Source organism: Pseudochaenichthys georgianus, chromosome 21 (assembly GCF_902827115.2).
Source record: "Pseudochaenichthys georgianus chromosome 21, fPseGeo1.2, whole genome shotgun sequence".
In the NCBI taxonomy this organism is placed as follows: Eukaryota; Metazoa; Chordata; class Actinopteri; order Perciformes; family Channichthyidae; genus Pseudochaenichthys; species Pseudochaenichthys georgianus.
The window spans coordinates 32,797,743-32,812,627 of record NC_047523.1 but is presented as its reverse complement, the minus strand read 5'-3'; the positions used below and the strand labels follow the sequence as shown (position 1 = coordinate 32,812,627).

Sequence of the window (14,885 nt, the reverse complement as noted above, 5' to 3'; positions counted from 1 at the left end):
CACGACTCAGGACAGCCAGTGGAGGTTGGTCACTTCTTTATAAAGCCATATTTCAGATGACGGAGCTGCTAAATATACAAGACAATGTATGAATTAGTAAGTTTTATGAGATCCAGTGTATCACTAGACAATGCTATGAATTATGGGATACATACATCAGCATAAATTGATATGTTTTGGCCACTAGGGGGCATCACAAGAGGCTGTAAGCAACATTGACTTGATTAAAGCTAAATACATGCTAGCAAACAGCTATAAATGACAGACATTTTAACATTAACATAGGCCTACTTAAATAATGATTAACATGTTTCACTTTCTTCTTTTTCATAGCTTTTGAAGTCCTCCTAGACTCATAAGAAAAATACTGCTAGCCATAAATATTAACCAGCTATTAGCATATTGGTTAATTAGCCCTGTGTATTGTTTAAATGGCAGTAAATGTTGGCAAACAATTGTTTTTTCAGAGCTTTTCCCCGAGATAAGGTATGGAGAATAGCAAGGTATTCACCGTAAGAATCATTACTTGTTTTTTTCACCGTGTTTATGATGAGAGGTTAAAAATTAATTTAATTTTAGAGATTTATTTTATTGTAAACTTTACATCCAAAGGGCACCACATTATCCTTTATCCAAATGTGTCATATTTAAAGATACACACAAAGTAAAAATATAACATTTTCATAGTTAAGAAAGGAATATAGTATAAAACTGCTTGTAAAGCCATAGAGGATATAAATAGGATAACAGCATAACATAAAACAGTTCAGTCACTGAGAGCATATTATGGGCCAATGATAACATCTGATCATCTTTACTTCCTGTGCCTCGGCCTTGTGTCATCCAGTTATTATTCTCTGTAATACATTCTGGCCTGTGAAGTGGCTCTGGATTGCATGGATTTTGCCTTGTCATGATAAAATACGAGCTGTCTTCCCATCGCAAATAGCTTCGGGGGCAGGCGGGAGAAAAGGAAGAGACAGACACAAAGAGCTGGATATATTATAGCAGTGACTGCATTCATTTGAAGGACCAACGTTGACACACCATGTTCCTCATAACCATTTATCCTCTGAAACAGAAGCATGTTCTTTAGAAAAGCTGTATTTTAATTTATATGTGTATTTGGGTTTGCGCTGCATGTCTTTGAGTACACAGTGTCCCTTATTTGTTTATGGCATCTGTCAAAGACTTAACTCGGGGTCAGACCAGTAAAACAAGTCTTTTGTTTATCTTCACAACAATTTTTCATGGTTTTGACATCCTAACGACAGAAATTAGAGGAGTGTACCGCACACAGTGTAATAAATGAGAGATGTGTGACCCCTTTTATCTTTTAGTTAATTGATCTGCATCTATTAATATACTTCAGTCAGTCTCTCTGTGTGTTTGTGGGGGATTGCAGAGAAGTGTATGTGTTTTTTTGTTTAAAAGGGGAGTTGTATGAATGTGTGTTGTGCTTGGCTTGAGGAAGTGTAGATAGATACTTCATTCCTCCCCTGGGGGAAATTTGCATGTTTCAGCAGCAATGAATGCAGTCGAAGAACTAGAACATACAAGATGAGTCCTACAAAAACAACAGACATGTTATAACAAAGAAGAAAACACAATTTAATTAATTAAATTGATTATTAAGGATCAACAAACATGATTTAAAAACATTGATAACTTAAAGGTGGGGTAGGTAATTTTAGAGAAACCAGCTCGAGTGCGCTAGAATTTGAAAATACACAACTGGAAAAAACTGCCCCTTCCTTCAGACTTCCTTACAGAGCCCCTCCTCCAACACACACGAATGTGCACATGACTAATAACTGCACGAGATAAATGTGTGCACAAAGAAGGCTGACAGGCAGGTAGGCCATCCAGTTACTTTAGCCGGGCCGGCTAAAATGATTGGTCGTGCTTTTTACAGCGCTACGGCTTCCACAGATTAAATTTGTTTATGTATTTATTGTCAAAGCATTTAATGTATTCATTGCTATCGGGATGTTAAGAGCATTCCATGGAATATAACAAAGTGTTTCTGAAATAAATTACATACCCCACCTTTAATGCACTCACAAGTTTTAGGCAAAAATCCTAAAAGCAGATAATGGAATAGGGATGAGACAACTATTAATGTGAACATGCTGAAGCTGAGAAGAGACCCTGTGGTAGAAGATGGTTTTTGTTTTTAGATGAGTCAGAAGAATTTGAATATTTCCGTCGTCATGCTCCAATGACGGTGTGAGAGCAAACACTAAGTCTGCACAAACTGACACAGTCCTCCCTTTTTGAGAGGCTTAGGTGCCAATAGTGGGGAATACAATGGACGCTTTATTTATTTTTCTTCAAGTTGTGTGACAGAAAATAGTTCTGCAGCAACTTTATATTAACAATGAATAAGTTGTCAAAAACGACAAACATTTGCTACTGTAGTTCCAGCCTGTCAAGTATGAAGATTTGATGCTTTTCTTTTTTAAACATGAAAGTAAGAACGTGTTATCCTTCATATTTACATGCATTAAAAGCTGCAGAAAATGTAAACATCTGTTGTAATGCTCTCCACTACAAAACCATCATAAACTATGACCTCTCAATGCTTAAACATGTTATTGAATTCACACCTTATGTCGAAAAAACTAGGTATCACAAAAGTAGACTTTTTGGCAGAGCAGTTTCATTGAATTTGCTAAATTGCATATGGATATTTTTCCTAAGTATATTGGACTGTATTATTGTAATATGTAGGATGACCTTATATATATAACCCATCTTTTATTTTATTTTTGTTATACCTTTGTTATTTACGTTCTCAGTGTTATTATTGATTGTATTTCTATACGTTTTGTTTTTCATATTCTCATGTTGAATTTCTTGGATTTGAGATGTTGTGACACCTTGTTAAAGAAACTGTTCATCTAAATTGGAGTACTATGTAAAGGGGAATGTGAGAAAATAACTAATAAAGAATAAGTTTAAAAAGAAAACATTTGCTAAATTACACATGTGTGTTTAATAACATAGTTTGTTGCGTTGCACAGCATGTGGTCCTGACATTATAGAAACTTCTGTCAAATTCTGTCTGTGAATCTTTCTGTTTTCTTTCGCACTTTGAGGTAGCGACAAGAGAGAAGCAACAATGTTTTTCCTGTGATTAAAGTAGGGATGAACTGGGAATGGAGGGATGATGAATGCCTGGGGCCGCTCTCCGCTGCCTCACAGTAGCACCCTTGGTTACAGACCCATGGCGACACAAAGGCACAACAGCATCCCTCGACGCTTCCTGTTTAGAAACAGGACTGCCCTCAAGAGTCAGCCTTCCTGTCAACACTCTCCCTCTTTCTGCCTCTCACACCCTCTCTCTCTCACACAGAGTTAAACGAAGGAGATGGAGATGAAGAGGAGTTGGGAACGAGCCCAGGCTGTTTCCTCTCCCTGCAGCTTGCTCCGGTTACCATGGAGATTCCAGATTCCTGCAGGTAGAGGAAAAGGTCAAATAAATCGTTACCACTTTCAAATGAGACATATGTTTACGGGCTTAAATACTAGCTCCAATGTATGGCTTTTTTAATAGATATATAGTAATAAGTACCATTGTTTTGTAGATATTGTTGAGGCCTTTAATGAGAACTTGCGTGTTGCCAGATGGTGAACAAATACCTCAGATTGGTTAAAAAATGGTTACGGTGGGAATCAGCCGAAGCACCACGATATTATGCAATCTGATAAACGTTTTATTATATACTAAGTATTGTATTAACAAAATATTGCAATTAGAAAGCTTTTCTAAATTGTGAATTATGCAATTTTTTCTAAACGTTTTCAGTCTGTTCATCACACTTCAATTATTATCTTTGCAACAAAAGGGGAATGTCAAGAAGGCACAAGAACCATCACTCTCATAATAAAATAATGTGACATAAATGTTGAATGCACTTGCACACACTGAACTGTTTGTGTCACAGTCAACCTACTCCAACTCAACTGAAGACAAACGTCAGGCTTTAAAAAGTTCGAATTGTATTTGCAATACTAAAAGTTAATAATTTGAATACATTATCAGTGTGCCCTTTTTTAATACTGTATCCAAAGACTCCTGTTTCGGCTTGTCAATGTTTGAATTCTTCGCAATCATTCATATATAGCCGATGTTATGGATTTAAGAAGTGATATATGTAAGTGTGCAGTGAGAGATTTGGCCACATGGAGGTGCAATATGACCCTGGTCGGTCCTGATTATGAGATCAGTTCAGTATACAGTGAGCAGAGAGCCCCACCCTGTGGCCAAAGGGAGAAGTGAAGCTTTACTGTCAGGTCCTGCACTATTGTGACATGTATCATAAATGTTTTATTCTTCACTTTGCCTCAGGACAAACACATTTAGAGGACTCCATTAGGTATTCTTGTTAAATAACACCTCCTCAATATACACTCACACACACGCAGGCTATGCAAATATGATGAGCTTCAATACTATGATTGTTATTAACACCTATTTTCACAATTGATAAATCTGTAGATTATAGTATGTATATTATATATATGTCAATAAAAAGTCAGAACATACTGTAGTCAAATAATGCTGGTATCACTTTCTCTGAGCCCTTGTTGACGTATTGCTTGTCTCGTCCAACCAATAGTCCAAAGCTCAGATATATGTTATCATATCAGACATAGAAAAGCAACAAATCATTACATTGAGAAGCTACAACAAACATTTTTCGAATCAAGGTGCAGGGTGTAAAAAATATACAGTTTTAAACAAATTTCACAATTTGTTTTTAATGATCTCTCAGACTTATCCTGGGGTAGATTTAGAAAATATGACAAATGTTTAAACATCAATTAATTATTTGCTGGTTAAAACAATTATCTTTACCTGAAACCAGACTAAATGTGAAGAGAGTTTCAATGTTGAAGCTTGTGCTGTGACTTCTGTTCTGAGCTCTTTATAATATGATGATAATGTTTATTTTGTGTTATGATTTATGTAAAGCACTTTGAATGACCTTATTGTTTCAAATAAATAAACCTGCCTTGACTTTTTCTGCCCAGCTGCTTCCCCTTGGAGCGAGGCCTGTTCAACACACTGCAGCTCACAACAGCCTGCAGCGTTGTTTTAATAAACGACTCATAAAAAGCAGCAGGATATGCAAAGCCACACATAGAAAAGCCTTTTCATGTCATGCTGCTGAAGTGCACTAACGACTGCCTGGCCTGGCCTGTCCCTCCTGTGTGATGTCATCCAATGGATGAGTGTGGCTGGCGGCTGCGATGCGCATGTATGCAGTCCACTGCCTCATCACACACAACCGCACTTGACAGCTTGCCAGGTTAGAGGGGGGTAAAAACACAGGGAGGAAACCAGACCTGCTGAATATCCACCAGCCAGCCGTCATCTACAGGATTCCTCATCGACATCTCATGCATCCTTCTTTCGGATTAATTATGTTTCTGTTGTAACGCACAGATGACAGCGTAACCGGGGCGGTAAGCTGCTCAGATACCCCCAGAAACACGTCTCGCTTTGTGTGCATAGGATCTGTTGTTGTGACTGGACATGAATTCTGCGGAACAGACGGTTACATGGCTGATCACGCTCGGGGTGCTGGAGTCTCCGAAGAAGACCATCTCGGATCCTGAGGCTTTTCTGCAGACCTCCCTGAAAGATGGGGTGGTGTTGTGCAGGCTGCTGGAGCGCCTCAGCCCGGGCTCCACGGAGAAAGTAAGGGGCAATAACACACAAACACACACTCACACACAAACAAACACTCCCCCGTCGGCGTGTCTACCCGGATCCATGAAACCAACGCGGGTTGTTGTCTGGGCTTCTCTTTCTGCCCACTGGTCCATGAGGCGATTTCTTTTGTAGGTCACGACAGCCCGGGTTATTGTCTGCGAAGAACAGCCTATGTTATATGGCTGCACACACACAGTGTGTGTAACAGAAACAGGGCCGCTGTTTCCACCATCACAGGGAATACATTGATCAAATTCACCAGATCTTCCAGTGGTTTGGTGTCTTTAACGAAGGCCTGGTTTAATATGCTTTTAATGCAGGTTTTACGCACTCAACAGATCTGCAGTAACGTGTGAAGCCCCTGTTTTACATGCCTCTTTAATCCAGGGCGATGTGGCGTGTATGTCAATGTATGTTGATGCACACTGAGTGACCGGCCAGGGATGACTAGCCATCTGTACACAGACCCAGCAATAAGAGTGGGCCGCCATTGACTGCAAAGGCGCACATACAGAGATGGACCCTTTCCCCATTTAAAGACACAGCGCAGTGTTTGTGTCTGTCAATGTAAAGCCAGCTGCCTGAGGGAGGCAATGTTTCCTGAAAAGAGGCTCTGCACCTCCACATAGGCAAATGAGGGATTTGCCTGTTAAATGGCAAACTGGTTCCTCCATTTTCCCCTTCTCACTTCCACGATGGGGTGTTGTTTCCTTTTCGAGACATAATCAAATGATGTTTCACACACCAGAGGATTTGATGTAGGCTAAACAAAATAAAGTCTCTAAAATACTGACGAGGAAATATTTTGTAATGGGTGAAAATCAGTGAGGCATAATCAGCCACTATGACATGTTGCTAATTCATGGCATACATATGGATCTAAATTATGTTAAATCTGCTGCCATCTCATTTGAGGAGTTTTTTTTAATGTCTTGTTCAAACATAACTGCTAAGATATGCTGAGACACATACTAAATGCCTCTCTCCTGCCCCACAACAATATATTTATATTTAGTCACAATACCAATCCAAATCTCTGAGAGGATTGGTTTCTGTAACACTTTAATGGATCAAAGGTGAAACAAGTCTCAAGTCAGACCTCCTGTATTTGTATGCATTTTGGTGAAGATGGTGATATTTGAAAGATTAAAAAATATAATAGCGTATATTTCAATATAATGCTCAAACACCTTATAAACACACATTTTTGATAAAAATCTGAATAATTTGACTGTTAAACAATTATGAATAATATTGAGAGGGACATTTATAGAGGAGAAATAAAGGTATCAAGGCCCTCTGGTGGACAAGATACAGTACAGTGAGACTTTCTAATTTAAACTCAAACATATCTTTGGCATGTTGGCACTAAAACATCTTACCTATGATGTGGTCTTTACAGCAATATGATATATCTGGGATAAAATACAAATTAAAGCGGATTTATCGTTTGTGCTCTCAATAATACCACCGGATATCAGTCATGGAGATCTCTGCCTTTTCTCAAGTTTACAGGGATTAGATTGCACTCAGGTGCTCAAAGAGACACTAAATCAAATCAAATCAAGTTTTATTTATATAGCACATTTATAAACGATTTTTGGTCGAGCCAAATTTGCTGTACATAAAATAAAAATAGCCTACAGTAGAGACACTTTACAGCAAATACAACAGCACAGATTGTTCAGAATATCAGTATGAGAAAAACGACACCCTCTATCCTTAGACCCTCTGTCCTTAGACCCTTTGTCCTTAGACCCTCACATCGTACAAGGAAAAACTTCCAGAGAAAACCCACAGTTTAAAGGGAAACATGGGAGAAACCTCAGGGAGAGCAACAGAAGAGGGATCCCTCTCCCAGGACGGACAGACGTGCAATAGATGCCGTGTGTAAATCGAAGAGATAATACATTTTACAGCATATAGACCGAATGTTAGGAAATGCATGTGTCTGTAATGAGAAGATGAATCCACGAGGATGTCAGCTACAATCCTGTGGGAGCCATCAGGGAAGCAGCATGACGAGACGCAAGGCAGGACCGCAGAGACAGGTTCAGCCACGACCCGAAGTCCACGACTTAATCCAGAACTCAGGATAGAGGATCCAGGACACAGGACTACAGCAAGAGGATCAGCCTCGACTCCGGATCCCGGCGTAGATATAGATACAAAACAGAGAAGCAGAAGACAAAAAAAAGAGTCATTTGGAAAAAATACAGCAATGTCTTTTCCCAGAAATAATGATCCAAAGACCTCGTAGTCAGTAGTTTGTACAGAATCACCACGTTGAGGGATGACACCTTCGCTGATGAACTGTAACGTTAGCTTATTTAGGAAAGCCTTTCTTAGTTTGGTAGAAAGAAAACAGTTCCTACATGAAACTCCTCACAACAAGGTCTTTCAATTATCTTGAGTAACCGGGTGATGATTTCTGGAAAGAGACATTGCTGTCAAGGTTTGCAAATAGATTTTTTATTGCACTTTAAGCACCACAAGCTGAGTGCCAGACAGTTACATTATATTCAAGGGAGGCTGAGATTTGTACGGCACATAGCTCCAACACTAAACAATCTTGACTAAAAGCAAAGCGGGTAAGAAGACATAGATGTACTTGTGATTTATGGGTAAACTGGTCCTTTAACATTGTCCCCATGCCTCCTGCTATACCCCTAACACTTTAATATTGGTCTTAAATATCTTGGCTACTCATTATTTGGCAGGCCATCTTGTGCCACTCTCTGGCAAAGATGTGACACTCATCTGGTTCTGTTTTGGCTGAGCAGCAGTGTATGTGGGGGAAAGTTTGAGATGCGGGCCACAGCTGGGTCAGCTACTATCAGGGCAGATATCAGTGTTATGGAGAACAGAGATAATGGATAGCCTACTGGATCCTCCTTGCTTCCCTCACTTGCATCCCTTCTTGGCCTTTTACATTCCTCCCAGTTACCTTTCAAGTAAACAATCAGTCAAATGAGTTTATTCACAGTTTGAATCAAGCAAAGGCATAAGACAGAAATGGAGTTATGGTAAAGGTTCATCCCCTGAACCCATCTGCATCTTCATGAAGAGATTAACGGACATAATGCTGGGATAGTGGATTCAAGGCAACATTGAAAGACGTCCAAAAGACACTCTTTTGATCACTATATGTTACATGAATTTCACAGCAGGAACATATCTTTAAATTAGGAAATAAGAAAAATAAAAAGAGAAATGTTTAGGCTCGAAAATGGATAATGGTGTGAGTGAAATATGTGAAGAACTGTGGTTAAATTCAAAATAATGAAAAGTGGGAGGAAATACCAATATCAGAAACAAGAAACCAGAAAAATGCAGTTGTTAGAGGCTTTATCAGAGAGAAGTGGAACAAAAACAAACAGCTCTGCAGTACAATTGTAATGGAAAACTAAAGTATATTCATCTATGTTCAGGTTTGTTAAGACATACATGAAATAGCATATTCACAAAAGCCAGATCAAATTTACATAATTGTCACAATGATTTGATAATTGTATCAAGAGCGTTAATGTTATGTTGTTAGGCTTTCATTTGAACTGTGATACAAATAATATACCTCGGCCCACTTAAACATATAAGGTCAAACTAATGCAATATATTTCTGCTGTAAAACTACAATTGATGTGTTGCTTTTTAATGATATTGCCTTATAATAAGATACATATTTTCTCCATTCCACTAATATCAATAAGGCTTAATTTCAGTTGTATCACTTCTTTGTCATTGTGTTGCTTGTTATGAAAACCAGTGCACCCATAGGCCACTCCACCATCAGTGGGGATCCCTATATGTCAACGTCATTTCCCTCTGCACAGCTCCACACTCCACAGCCTCCTCCACTTCCCCGCTGCGGGATCAGCGTCCAGCCTCCCTCAAGCACGCACGCGCACGCACGCACACACACACAAACACACACACACAAATGTTGACTAATGCAGAATGCGTGTCGTCAGAGAGGAGATACGTGTTTTAAGGCTGATAAACTCACATAAAACCGCAGCGTGAAGAGCAAGAAACCCCGCAGCGTGATCTGGAAATTTCCCTCTAACCAGCGTTTCCGTCTTTCCAGATCTACCAAGATCCGAAGAACGACGGCGAGTGTCTGAGCAACATAAAGGAGTTTCTTAAGGGCTGCACATCGTTCCGCGTCGAGGTAAGAGCTCTCAGAATAGGGTTTATGTTGTATTGTTACCACACATTTCCTCATGTTACAACACCGGGAGTCGCTGTTTTGAAAATGCACGTTTCAACAATAAACAATGGGTTCATGGGGTGGACGGAGCTCCTGACACCGGGAGGAGGAGGGATCTGCAAGCCGAGAACAATCACCCATCGCCCGGCGGAGAGAGATATGCTCATCCGCTTAGTCTAGGGCGATATATTTTCAAAATTAAAGCAAATTCAAATAACTTTAAATGGCGTTACTATTATATTGAAGCCTGACTACATTCACCACTTGGATTCAGAAGCGCCTGCGTAATGTTTTCTAATTAATGCAGAGCTTTGTCCTCGGCGTGGCTTTATTGTCACCACCGGTTCACACTAGCCCGCCTTGTATAAACAGTGTTTTCTCAAGAACAGTATCTGACCATGGTTATACAAGAGGGTATTGTTCTAACATGGTTATCATAGCATTATTATTACTAAGTGTAAAGTCTAAACAGATTAGGTCCCTTCCTTGTATGGGTTGTATAGACATATTAGAGTATGTTGGAGTAATGGTACATTTGAATATCTCCATAAGCAAATGGAGGACAGTGTTTCTGTTTAAGGCTGTGTGTTGGCCATTGCATAGAGGGGTCATTGAACTATCCTAGTTTAACAATACAACTCAGTGTTCCTCAGCAGTGACTCTGCCCACTGAGTCTGCAGCCAGTGAACAAGAGGTGGAGATGGGGTAAGACAGAGCGCGAGTTTACAGACAGCGGAAATGTCAGGGAAGATAAGGACATCAGTTATTACTTTATTGTTTAAAGGGCTCTGTTAGTTTTGGCTCACAGAACCAAAACCTGGCCCCGTTGAGCAATAATCTGCTGTTTTATTGGTAACACATAGTCACATTTCCCATCATAAACAACACTCCTTTACATATACATGTCATGTTGACTTGTGCTTTCACTGGCGGGGATGTTGTACTCAATACCAACCAACACCATTTTCCTATCTCTTTTTGTATACTATTAGATTAGTCTGACTTTATTGGCCACCTCTGGATATTTGTGTTTTGCTTCTCGAAGTACAGCAAAGGTACTTACAGCACACATAACACAAGGCACCATTGAACACATTACAATATTCCAAATGATCAGGTAGCAGCAATAAGAAATAATTAAAAAAGCACATTTTGTAAAATAGCTATTCTTCCTTGTTTGATGCCCGTGTTGCATAAGGAATAAATGTTGGGTCTATTGCTGAGTGAACTGGAAACGGCAGGATTACAGTAGTTCGGGGCATGGCAGTCCTCTCGCTGACCTTCTGTGGAGCAGAGATGGATGTTCTCCAGAGCCCAGAGCTCGGCTGGCTCTGACCCCAGGTAGCCGCCGCTGTAGATTAGTACAGCGACTGCTTACATGCAAAATACTGACTGATAGATGCTGCTGTGCTTTCTAAGTCCTGACCTCCCTCTTTTTGATGGCATGATGCTGGGTGTTTGGCTGAAATTAAACATGCTAGCCTTGCTGTGGTTGCATTTGCATGTCGGAATGGGATATATATCTATATTGGGAAATGAGAAATTTGGATATTGTGCGTTGTCTTTTCCTGGTTTTAAAGGCTGCCTTCCAGTAAATTGATGTCGTGTTCTGAACTCAAGCAACTGTTGTAGCTGTTGTATTATTTGCCTTGAGCCATTAAATGAAAATGTCTGATTATCAACAAACTCATTGTAAAAATATTTGATGAAATCTCCAATAGACAACCCTCAATTGTTGCTAAATTGAAATCAACGTATTTGATTAGAATCTCATTATATTCTCCACATCACATAGCCTTTGTCTTAAACAGGACTGATGTATTTTAGATCTAATTTGGATACCTCGTGCAGTTTTGACATTCAAGACCATGCCTGCCACTTGGGCAGCTGCTGCTACCGACCCTTCACCTCTAATGGCTTTGACCACAGGAAGTGATCATTAGTTCCCATGACCCACTGCGCTGCTCCCTCAGGAATAGTAACCTTACCCTGAGTCCGCCCTGAGAATACTCACAGATCCATCTCTCTCGACTAATGGGCGACTTTGAATCCATTGACAATCAAAAATGAATGAAGACAAAGCTGTTGAAAGGTTTGGCTCTGCAGTAAATGTATAATGCTGTTAAAGGGATTGAGCACTGACACATGTATTGAGTTTAAGGTAAAACAAGGTGCTCAAAACCTTTTGAGGCCATGACATCTTCCATTGTGTTGCTTATACTTTTTCCTACCAATACTTTCGACCCTCATGTTTGTTTGTCTTATTTATATCATATAAAAACAGCAAATCCCAACACCGGAGCGGTAAAATCAGATAACATAACAAATGATTGCTACAATAACTGATTTGCATTCGTTTTATAAAGTAGAGTTTCTTCACCACAAAAACATTTAACTTGTATAAAGGCATATTCATTTGTGTTTGCAATTCTTTTGACATCAGCAGAAGGTCTGTATGGGAGGTGTTATCATCAGAGCTACACTTATTATAAGGTCGACTACATTTCAATTTAATACATTCCCAAATATCCAGGCAGTTGTGCTTGCATCTTAATTTCTTGCCTGTCTGTGGAGTTTTTGTCTTCAGGGACTGAAACACATGATCAGTTGGATTGAGGTCAGCTGATTTACTTAACCACCAGAGAATATCCCTCTGTTCGGCCTTAAATTAGGGTTGCTTGGCTGCCTTGTTTGTGTATCAAGGATCATTTTCCTGTAGCTTTCTCCTAAAAGTGTGACAATTAGTCCATACATTGTATTTTGTTATTATGAGCATTACGTTGCAAAAATGATAAATTCCTACAATGTGTTGAATCATATTACAATATCAATCATAAAATTGCAATGAGTTATTTTTCCCAAATGCTGCAGCTCTACATGTAGCTCTGTCCCATTCGCAGCAGTACGGGGAGCAGTGTGTGTCACACCTGTGCAGGTAGACACTCATGTCCTCGCCCTGTCAGTGAGGGGGCCGTTCAGAGCGCTGTTGCAGCTTGCTGACTCACAGAGGGCTGTTACACTTACGCCTGCTCTGAGCAATCCTTACCTGACTGGTGATGAAGCGTGGTGGACATGCTGCTACTTGTCATGTTCATTATTACTTTTCATGAATGTCTGATTACCTTCGTCATATTTCACTGTGACGACTGAGAAAATGAAACGGAGGCTCTCCTAAAATGAAAGTGAACCACTTTGTTTGCAGATATTGTGGAAAGAAAGTACAAATACTGAATGTTCATTCTTGTGTCAGTCCTGGTAAAATTATTAGGAAGAGCGTGCTTTCACATGAATGCTCCTCAAGGACAGGGACTCTTCCAGAAGCTTGCCTTATACACACACACACACACACACACACACACACACACACACACACACACACACACACACACACACACACACACACACACACACACACACACACACACACACACACACACACACACACACACACACACACACAAATACTTGTTTTTCAATGCGCAAATGCATCATTCACATAGACCCTGAAGACATATCTGCACTCCGAGCGGAAGATGAGAGGGACTCATATCACAGTCATTCAACCTCAGTACAAGTGAAGCGAGACTAACCAATCACATGAAGCCGTTCCACAGGAAGAGCGAGGACAACAGTTATCAACAGAGATACAATCCCTGCCATTCATAGTAAGCGAGGGGCACACTGACTCAGACTGTGGGCACATTTTTAATGCAGTTAAACGAGAAGGCTGGCTTTGCTTCTACATTTCTATTGCCGTCAACAAATCCCACAAAAAGAGCCATGAGCAAAGCATTTTCTTTCCATACTCCCTGACTTCATGAACTCTGTCTTTGACACTCGTAATGACACGTTTCTGACTTGCAGTGTTGACGTCAAAGTTGTGGTTTACTCTTACGGTGCGTTCCAATACCTAGCGCTATACTATTTAGTACAACAGAGAAGATTGCATGTCTCAATAGGTGGTATGTCAAATGCAACATGCTAAATATAGCAGGATCTCACACTGCATCCAGGCGCATTATGCCGGGTTCAAGTATTTTTGGCTATTCTGACCCACAATCCTCTTTGAAGCAGAAGATGTGTCACATCGCCTAATCTGCAGAGAAAGCACAGAAAGAGGACAGCCTAATGACGGCTTATGATAAAGTAGTATTTCCTAATTACTTTGTAAGGGCAGCTGCAGTGTGTACTAAAAATAAAAAGTATACGATTTTGGTACACCGTGTTTAACCTTGTGCCTGAAACCAAGCAAGCAGGGATGTCCAAATGTACGCCAGCAAAATTCTGTCATGTGAAAAAGTGATTTGAATCTATACTAAACATCCCATATGAATTGACTGCAACATCAGGATTACATTCACTTCAATGCTGAAGACACGCATCTTGCCCAAGGACACAATGAGATGTTGGGATCCTGACCCACTGACCCTTCTATTAGTACATCAGTTTATTAAAGGGGCCCTTATGCTCATTTTCAGGTCCATATTTGTATTTTGTAACTTTACTGGGACATGTCTCCACGCTTTAATTCCCGTCCGCCCTTGGGCCTTATTCTTGGTAAATATGACGTGAACATAAATCCAGTTTATGAATTGTCAGTCGTATAAATTCATTGTTGGTTTTGGTGTTTTTTAGTATCTTGTACGAAGGGAACTCAGCTTCTCTCAGTGTCTTTGTAAAGCACATAACCCAACAGTACGTTAGGATGCTGTAAATAGTGTCTGTCTGTAGCTGCTGCAGATTTATCTGTTTGCTGAGCTTGTGTGTTTTGCCCACTACTACTGTCAAGGACAACAAGAGTTATCGATTCACGGCTCAGTGCTGGCAGTGTGGCCGGGTGATGACACAGACCTACTGTGCTACAGTTAGCGATTAGCTTTAAAGGAAATGCTCTTGCTGGCTCCTCCTGGATCAGATTGCCAAGTCGGCTACACAGCCAAGGAATATGCT

The 14,885-nt window shown here is 40.1% G+C and overlaps 1 protein-coding gene across 3 annotated transcripts in view; it reads left to right on the top strand.

The window, feature by feature from the left end:
• arhgef7a (Rho guanine nucleotide exchange factor (GEF) 7a) overlaps window positions 1-14,885 on the top strand; it is a 37,843-nt gene that overhangs the window by 4,825 nt on the left and 18,133 nt on the right. Inside the window, exons 1-4 of one of the 3 annotated variants that reach the window (XM_034109720.2) lie at window positions 10-24; window positions 3,359-3,464; window positions 5,525-5,710; window positions 9,813-9,896. In XM_034109720.2, coding sequence (XP_033965611.1) covers window positions 5,546-5,710; window positions 9,813-9,896 — 249 coding nt within the window. In that variant the 5' untranslated portion in view covers window positions 10-24; window positions 3,359-3,464; window positions 5,525-5,545. Of the gene's footprint in view, window positions 1-9; window positions 25-3,358; window positions 3,465-5,217; window positions 5,711-9,812; window positions 9,897-14,885 lie in introns of those variants that run through there. The other 2 variants (XM_034109721.2, XM_034109722.2) reach the window with 2 other exon arrangements.